At 38.5% G+C, this 10,000-nt stretch overlaps 2 protein-coding genes across 2 annotated transcripts in view; both read left to right on the top strand.

The window, feature by feature from the left end:
* Positions 1-639, top strand: part of ptcd3 (pentatricopeptide repeat domain 3) — a 15,142-nt gene extending 14,503 nt beyond the window's left edge. The window contains exon 23 of the mRNA XM_080035392.1: positions 499-639. Coding sequence (XP_079891518.1) covers positions 499-544 — 46 coding nt within the window. The 3' untranslated portion in view covers positions 545-639. The remainder of the gene's footprint in view (positions 1-498) is intronic.
* An 8,380-nt stretch (positions 640-9,019) lies between these two features.
* The window catches only part of LOC307256555 (plastin-3-like), a 20,392-nt gene continuing 19,411 nt past the window's right edge, over positions 9,020-10,000 (top strand). The window contains exon 1 of the mRNA XM_080035582.1: positions 9,020-9,110. The gene's annotated coding sequence lies outside the window, so the exon portion shown is untranslated. The remainder of the gene's footprint in view (positions 9,111-10,000) is intronic.

Here is a 10,000-nt window from a genome sequence, read left to right as displayed (position 1 = left end):
AAGGCTTAGATGTCACTAATAGTCAGAGTTTAATAGACAAATAGATGAATCTGTAGCATAAAACTATCAAGTTCTTCACTGTCACTGTAACAGCCCCATGTACCGTATGTTTTATGACAGTACAGTTGCAGTCAATGACCTTTTAGTTAAAAGTTACATATTGTTGCTTTAAACGCAAAATAAATTTGGTTTTTAGTTTAATTAATCTGCTGGGAACTACAGATGATAACGTTTCTAGTAGCATTTCATCTCAATATCATGTGCAATGTGTATTTACTTTTCTAAAATACTTTTTCTGTTGTTTTTCTGTCCCATCCATATTTAAACACTTCTTAGATTATGGTTTAAAATGTGTTGTTTTTTAATTTAGTAACTCTGCTGGGAACTACATTAATAAAAATGCTATAGTAGTATTAATCTCAAAACAATGCATCACGTGTATTTACTTTCTTAAAATAACCTTTTTTTGACACCGCCATGTTTCTCTGTCCCATCCAGATCCATTCTAACTGAGCTCGAGTCAGCAGAGCAGCCGTCTGAGTGACAGACACAATAATATTCAAACCGCCATCATGTCCATCAGCCGATACAATCCATACAAAGTGTTTCTGTTTCTATATCTGTGTAATAAACGATGTGAATAAAACTAAATGTCTCCTAATGTTTGCTTCTGTGTGTGTCAGACAGGGGGCGCTGTTTATCCTTGAAAATGTGGATGTGCGATAAAGCCAGAGTTAAAATCTCTACTTAATTTTTACAACACATATATATATACAGCCTTTTTTCATTGAATAAATCCGTATAATACCATGTACAGGTCTTCAATGCATTTTCAGCATGTTTTTAAGAAGAAAAAGTATCATAAATAGACATTTGACAACATAGTTTTTTTTTTTTTTTTTGAGCTCCTGTCCTTCAAAGATGGTTGTATAGGAGAAATATACAGAAGCAAACAAGACAAGGTTCAGTCAAATAAAACACCTGAATGTACATGTTGGACCTTTGATTTATACTAGTAGACTACCAGAAAGAAGACATGTTATTGAAGCAAAATAGCCAAAAAATCACAAAATTGGCAAATCTGTAGGCATGGATTTCCAGGTTAAATTTAAGACTTTTTAATACCTTTTTAAAGGTGCAGTGTGTAATATGACATCATCAATAAAGTTCTACAAAGTTCTAGAATGCAACGCTCCCTGGGTAACCCCAACCCTTTAGAATAATAACAGAAGCTACAGTGGCCTTCAAGGACAAGAACAATTCTAAATTTTAAACAATGCACCTGATGACATTCCAACTATGACACTTTCAAGATGGCGGCACTAGGCCTTGGTCCAAGATATGCAGAAATATGGACATATATGAGACCCTTTCTAAGGGAAACAAAAATCATTCAAAACATTTTTTTCAGCTATTATGCACTAAAATAAATGTACTTATGGATATTATAATTACTTTCTACAAAATAATAATAAAAACCCAAATTCTACACACTGCAGGTTTAATGCCACTTAAAATTAAATGTAACACCAACGTCAAAGACACACTGGCAAAAGTAGGACGGATATAATTATAATAAAACGCATTTTAAAGATTTATAAACTTTCTAAACTCACATTAATATACTCACATTGATCTACCGTAACAACAGCTTAGTGAAGTGTGTGTATACTCTTTATGACAAAATCAAAAAGAGCTAATATCTGTCAACCCCTCTCCAACTAAAGGGCAATCAAAAACTGTGGTACCTTTTGTTAAATAAATTCAATACTCTGCAGTGAAATTCAATACCTGTCATGCCTTATTTGGAGGGTATTGAATTCACTGTTTTTTTCTCAAATGCTTTAAAGACACTGCGGGACTCTGTGTTAGTTTCTTTTGAACCAGTTTTGTGTTACAGCCTGTTTTTATGGACTGGTTTCGACACGCTCAATGAAACTGAGATCCACTTGATATACATAGTCACCTTCTTAACACAATAAGACAGAATTATTCATTTGCAAGTGTTTTCACACAGTTTCATTGGGTTTCACTCATTTTCCATAACAGTTAACTTAACACACGTCCCATTGACAGACATCCAACTGGTTTGTGTTAAGGTGAGACTCTACTACAGGTAAAACAAGCAAGATAGGGGTGTTTATGCAGGTGTTTGTGTGTGTGTCCGTATGTGTGTCTGTGTGTGTGTCCCCGCATGTGTGTGTGTGTGTGTGTGTCCGCATGTGTGTTTGTGTAAGTGTGTGTTTTACAGTTTTAGGTTTTTATATGTAGCGTGTCCGGGCAAGACAGGTGCCTAAGGTGTGAGGAAATGTTTGTATTATTATTACACAATTATATCATAGTATTATTTCAATGTCATGTTATTGTTAAGAACATTCACACTCACTATCAATACAAATAGAGTGAACTTTGGTTTCATCTGGGTATCTGTGTGTGTGACTGCGTGGGTGTGTGAACAGTGATGCTGAGAAAGACCTAAAAAAGTGGGTGTGCATGCAAGTCCGCACACACACACACACACAAACATGTACACACACACACACACACACAAACGTGTACACACACACACACACACACACATACGGACACACACACACACACACACACACACACACTCATAAACACACACACACTCAACAGAATTATTCATTTGCTAAATGTTTTCACACAGTTTCATTGGGTTTCACTCATTTTCCATAACAGTTAACTTAACACACGTCCCATAGACAGACATCCAACTGGTTTGTGTTAAGGCGAGACACTACTACAGGTAAAACAAGCAAGATAGGGGTGTTTATGCAGGTGTTTGTGTGTGTGTGTGTGTGTGTGTGTGTGTGTGTGTGTGTGTGTGTTTGTGTGTGTGTGTGTGTGTGTGAACAAGATGAGATGCTGAGAAAGACCTAAAAAAGTGGGTGTGTATGCAAGTCTGCACAGGTGTAGGTGTGTGTGTGTGTGTGTGTGTGTGTGTGTGTGTGTGTGTGTGTGTGTGTGTGTGTCTCAATCACAATGTTTTCCCTCCCTGCTAACCAATCATCAGTCGAGCTGCCGGCAAAGACCAAATAAGGACAAATGGGCAGAAGTCAGTGAGTGTGTTAGCGTGTGTTAGCGTGTGTGTGTGTGTGTTAGCGTGCGTGTGTGCGTGTGTGTGTTAGCGTGTGTGTGTGTGTAGATTAGGATGGGTGTGGTCAGGGGACGGAGTGTTGGAGTGTATTGTTCTCTGCCCTCAAGCCACACACACACACACACACACACACACACACAAACACACACACACACACACACACACACACACTGATAACCACACAAGTGTCGTATTTCAAACTTGACACACATTTCTGACTGCCACTTTTTCTCTCTATTTTGACTTGACAGATAACTTGAGATAACAAACACAATCACACCCTCCCTCAGACGTCTATAACACACACACACACACACACACACACACACACACACACACACACACATACACACACACACACACACACACACACACACACACACACACACACACACACACAAAATTAGAAAGAATAGACTCTGCAAAAACATGCCCCACCCCTGGAGGAAATGTCAAGTGTGTATCATACGTAAATAACATTTGAAATTATAAAAAACAATAAAGAATAAAAAAAAGTGTGTGTATGCGTATGTGTGTGTGAGTGTGTGTATGCGTATGTGTGTGTGTGTGTGTGTGTGTGTGTGTGTGTGTGTGTGTGTTCAGAATAATGGGAGAAGTGCAAAGTCACCGAAACAACAAAGGGGAGTTTGATTTGATTCACGTCACCAAATAGTTTGTGTTCAAAAAAAGCATCAGCGGTGGAAGTGGCTTGTTGCAGCATTCCTCTCTCTCCCACTCACTCAGACTGGACTGTGGGTCAGAACACACACACACACACACACACACACACACACACACACACACACACACACACACAAACACACACACACACACACACACACACACACACACACACACACACACACACACACACGCACACACACACACACACTGTACTGTAGGTCAGAGGACAAACCTGCTCACAAACACAGGATGTGTTGGGACGTCCTTTAATATCTCCCCCACGTGTTCTTGAAGTAGCCACGAGAAAGTCTTACATATTTCTGAAACAGTCTAATTTTTCATCATAAATTACGAGGCGGTCGGTCAACTCAAAGTTTAACCAAAATCTTCCCACTGAAAGATTGTGTGCAGGTTGACGTCTGTATTTGGCAGAGAGCAGCAGAACCAAACCCACACACATGGAAACAGCAAAATATGAAAATTCCCCAAAAACCTCAAGTCATATCGGTCAATTGGCTATTTTACTAGGAATGTGTTCATGTGTTCAGGCAAGAAATATTTCCAAATTAAATTAAATGTGGGGTCAAAGATAATTTTTAAATTTAATTTTTTTTTTAAACAATCCAGTGTCCAGTTCATACACAGCCTAGGCTCTGTAAACGGGCATGTCTCTACCTACGGTGAGCCCCCTTTGTTTACTTACCAGTTTACAGAGCCTAGGCTGTGCATTTACACCAGATTTATTTTCCAGCACACACACACAGTACAGACAGGTAGTGGATCGTGAGGAGATATTCACTGATTTTGACCAAAAGTGATTTTGACAACAAGAAGTGTTCTCCAGAATCACTGACTACACCTTTAATAAAGCGGAAACACCTTATGTTAGATGATTGACTTGGAGTTTTTTAAATCCAACTTTCAAATTCATTTTTTTATTTTTTTATGAATTAACATAACCACTTTATCCTGGTAATAAAGTGAATAAAACTTTGGACTTGGGCATCTTTCAAAGTTGCCTTGTCAGCTCCAACATCATAAACCTTTCTCTCTTTCTTTCATCTTAACTTTAAAACTATTGTCTTTATGCCGTGAGTGTCTTTATTACAGCAATTCTACAGTTGGCGGTTGGTGGCAATAAGGTTTATTCAACTTTTCTTTTATTGTCATCTTTGGTTCAGAAGAATAGATGTGCGATATTATATAATTGTTTGTGAAACGTTACTACAGTGATTCGTGGTGATGTTCTGTAGCTAAATAGTTGTATTTTCAACTAAGTTAAACACAACAAATGTGTAGTTATGCATTATATAATATATTGAAATGATGTCACACTTTGCACACGGTATCAGTGTGTGTGTGTGTGTGTGTGTGTGCGTGTGTGTGTGTGTGTGTGTGTGTGTGTGTGTGTGTGTGTGTGTGTGTGTGTGTGTGTGTGTGTGTGTGTGTGTGTGTGTGTGTGTGTGTGTATGTACAACTATTTTTGTTAGAACCAATTGCATTTTAGATATATTTAGAAAGTGAGGACATTTTGGCTGGTTCTAACTTCGGGACAGGCCTTCAAAGGGCTGTTTGAGGGTTAACACTAGGTTTTAAGGTTCAGGTATGAATTAGGTTTATGTTAGGGTTAGTGTAAGGGTTGGGGTTAGGCATTTAGTTTTGATGGTTAGGGTTACGGTAAGGGGCTACGGAATGCTTTATGTCAATGAATGTCCTCACAAGTATAGCCGTATAAAAGTGTGTGTGTGTGTGTGTGTGTGTGTGTGTGTGTGTGTGTGTGTGTGTGTGTGTGTGTGTGTGTGTGTGTGTGTGTGTGTGTGTGTGTGTGTGTGTGTGTTTGGTTTATGAGTAATAGTAGCATGCCTTGCACACAACTGGACAATGGTCAGTCTTTGTGTCTGTCTGTCTGTCTGTCTGTCTGTCTGTCTGTCTGTCTGTCTGTCTGTCTCCTTGCAGTTAACAACAGTGAATCAACAGTTTATTTGACTTGTTGTTGACATAGTGTCATTGTTATCACATGAGCCAGTGGTTAGCGCCCAGAGGCTAGTTTTAGAAAGAGAGTCTGGCATTTTTGAGTGACAGCAGAATTGAGAATGGTCTCATTTTCTTGACTTAATCATTGTTATTGTAACATTTTTAAAGGTGGAGTCAGTGATTCTGGAGAACGCTAGTTGTCAAAGTCACTTTAAAATGACGACACAGCCTTTTAATGGGTCATAGGTGAACTTGTGCCTCAAGTAAATATTTTCCCATCTATGCTGTGGTCTTAAAGGCCTACTTCACCGGTTTGAATATGAAGGTGTATTGAATTCTGAGATCCTATGTAGTATAAATGTGCAAAAAAAACTTACTTTGTAAATATTACTGTGATATCTTTTACTGTGACATCACAGTAATATTTACAAAGTACGTTTTTTTTTAACCCTATATTTCTCTTTCTGTGATGTCACGAGAAAGAGAAATATAGGGTTAAAAAAACACTCTTTCTGCCTTTTCTCAGGCTAGGATGAACCGATTTAAATTTTGTTTGCACATTTATACTACATAGGATCTCGGAATTCAATACACCTTCATATTCAAACCGGTGAAATAGGCCTTTAACTGTGTGATGATTATACGTGTGTACACCTTTAAATGTGCTGTTACATCACTGCATATGACTAACGCTACAATGTCAGTGCATCAAACACTGCTGGGAAAAATGTCAAGGTCCTCGGGCAAAGATCTGACTGGGTTTCTGCCACATAGAAGGAATTTGACTTTGAACAAGATTCAGCACATCACCACAGACAGACAGAGAGACAGTGTGTGTGTGTGTGTGTGTGTGTGTGTGTGTGTGTGTGTGTGTGTGTGTGTGTGTGTGTGTGTGTGTGTGTGTGTGTGTGTGTGTGTGTGTGTGTTTGGTTTATGAGTAATAGAAGCATGTGTTTAAAGCCTTGGACAAAACTGCACAACTGTGTGTGAGAGAGAGGGACAGAGAGAGAGAGAGAGAGAGAGAGAGAGAGAGAGAGACAGAGGGAGAGAGAGAGGGAGAGAGAGACAGAGGGAGAGACAGAGGGAGCGAGAGAGAGAGAGAGAGAGAGAGAGAGACAGAGAGAGGGAGAGAGAGAGAACAGGGGGAGGTATATGGGAAGGAAAGGTATGAGAAAAAGGAGGAATTCCTGCATGTAGAGACTGGTAGCTGCTTCACAAAGTTACTCACTGATAAAGCCTGATGTTTGCAGAATGAATAATCACTAATCTGCAGCAGGTATTTTAACACACTCTCTCTAGACTATATACGTTGTGTTCACTTGCCTTGTGTAAAAAAGAGTGTTTTATTTTATGTGTGTGAAATGTGCATTATTGAGCGGTGTGTGTGTGTGTGTGTGTGTGTGTGCAGTGTGTAATATGACATCATCAAGAAAGTTATACAAAGTTCTAGAATGCAACACTCCCTGGGTAACCCCAACCCTTTCGAATAATAACAGAAGCTACAGTGGCCTTCAAGGACAAGAACAATTCTAAATTTTAAACAATGCACCTGATGACATTCCAACTATGACAATTTGAAGATGGCCTTGTTCCAAGATATGCAGAAATATGGACATATATGAGACCCTTTCTAAGGGGAAAAAAAATAATTAAAAAAATGTTTTTCAGCTATTATGCACTAAATTAAATGTATTTATGGATATTATAATTACTTTCTACAAAATCTGCTAGGAAATAAAACCCAAAATTCTACACACTGCAGGTTTAAGTCAAAGTCAAGTCAAAGTTTGTTATTGTCAGTTCTGCTGATATATGCAGGACAAACATCAGAATCTAAATGGCGTTTAGTTCTGACCCACGATGCAATAGGAACGATAAAAAAATATAGAGTATAACAAGATAATCATAAACAATATTTACATTAGATACTTTCTCAAGGTCCAGCAGGTGGCAGAGGCCAGAATCCTCAACAAACTGCATACAATAATGACTAACCCCACTCACCCACTCCACGCCCTGAAGGTGATCAAGAGCAGTACCTTCAGTCACAGACTAATTGCACCAATGTGCAAAACGGAGCGCTACAGGAAGTCCTGTTTACCAGCTGCCATACGATTTTATAATGCACAAAAATAACTTTGCACTTTCTAGTATTTATTATTGTATTTATTTATTTATTTTATCTTTTTTTAAGTATTTTAGCTATGAGGGAATGTGTGTTGTTATGTCTGTCCATACGCTGTTTGTGACACTGTAATTTCCTGTAAAGGATTATTAAAGGATCTATCTATCTATCTTCTAAATGCCTGCTCTAAAAAACAGCATTTTTATGTGTGTGAAAAGTGCATTGGTTTGTGTCTAAACTATTGAAACCAGTCAACACAGAGGCATGTGTGTCCAGGCAGTGTGTCAGATTCAGATTCAGAAAGCTTTGTTCTCTGTGATGTGGCTCAAACATTCAACATACTGCATAGCCCATAGTGCAAAACATACACCAGTTTGTAAACGCTGCCATACTGAGAAATACAGAGAGAGTTTTGTGCAGCTGATAGGCTTAATCAACTCATTTTGGAAATGGCTTAAACCAACATTCAAAGCTACGCACTATTGCTTTAATGCAAAATTAACAAGAACAATTCTAAATTTTAAACAATGCACCTGATGACATTCCAACTATGACACTTTCAAGATGGCGGCACTAGGCCTTGGTCCAAAATATGCAGAAATATGGACATATATGAGACCCTTTCTAAGGGAGAAAAAAAAAATTCAAAAAATTTTTTCAGCTATTATGCACTAAATTAAATGTACTTTTGGATATTATAATGACTTTCTACAAAATCTGCTAGGAAATAAAACCCAAAATTCTACACACTGCAGGTTTAAGCCCACGGGTGTTATTTTTTGTCTCTCCCTGCACTGTATTCCTTTGTTATCTTTGTCATTCTGCACATTTAAAATGTTCCAATTAATAAGAAACTTAAACCTTAAACCGATACCAGTCTTCTCCGTTTAAGATGTTTCAGCTGATTGTGTGTGTGTGTGTGTGTGTGTGTGTGTGTGTGTGTGTGTGTGTGTGTGTGTGTGTGTGTGTGTGTGTGTGTGTGTGTGTGTGTGTGTGTGCGTCTGCGTCTGCGTCTGCGTCTGCGTGTGTGTGTGCGTTGGGTTTGGTAAAGGGGCGTGGCGGTTCTCCTCGTCTCACCGGGCGGGGCGGTGTCTAGCTGGAATAAAACGGGACAGAGAGCAACGAAAGGCGGACACGAGATATTCACATTTCTCCCGGACGGTTTCACTGGATCATTTAGCAGCAGCGGTTAGCGGAAGACTTCAGGTAAGACGGAAGAAAGCAAGCAGGGAGCATTTTCAGTGTCAGGGCGTTTTCTCGACCCTCTAGACTCACGCAGATAACACACAATGAATTATAACTCACTGCGGCACATCTGACCGTATTGTATTCGGCTTGGAAATAGATTTAACAGCGTATTTAATTTATATGTTGATAATAAAATGATTTTATTTAAAATATGCGAAAGATTTGTGGTTTATGTAGCGTTCTACCTTTCGAATGGGCACTGGAAATACAATGTTCTACCTACACACTCAATTTTGAGTTAATGTGATAAAATTATAATGCATTGTTTTACAAATGTATTAATGTATAACTCAGTTAATTGTGACTACAAGGCAATTTTTTTTTAAATTATTAATATTTATTTGTTTAATTTAGGGTTGTGATTTAATTTAATATCTTGAATACATCTCACTATATTATGGATTCGATTTTTTTCTTTTGAATTTGAAGTATGTTGGATGATTGTACTACAGGCTTCAAGAAAGCCATGTGGCTAATAAAAAAAAATGCAGCTAGCCTACTTAAAGTTAACATTGAGATTTAGCATACTACTACTGTGCTTAAAATAAGTATGTACTTAAATAGACAATGCTTTTCCTACAGCGTGCATTATATAGTTTGAAATATAACACGTTAACAAATCAATAGAGCTGGATATTGCCTCATATTTTTCTCAATGGATATGTGATAATACAGAAGGGCGGAGTGTGACTGGCGGACAGTGCAGCAGGCAGACATGTGTTACGATGGAATAGACTTGAACTGCTTCGTCATTCTACGTGTGCGTGCGTGCGTGTGCGTGTGCGTGTGTGTGTGTGTGTGGCGGACTCTTGTAGTTTAAACAGACACACACTCTCTTTCCCTTAGTC

Source organism: Ammodytes marinus, assembly GCF_949987685.1.
Source record: "Ammodytes marinus genome assembly, chromosome: 10".
Classification (NCBI taxonomy): domain Eukaryota; kingdom Metazoa; phylum Chordata; class Actinopteri; order Uranoscopiformes; family Ammodytidae; genus Ammodytes; species Ammodytes marinus.
The sequence above is the reverse complement of the archived record's forward strand: the minus strand, read 5'-3'. Positions and strand labels throughout refer to the sequence as shown.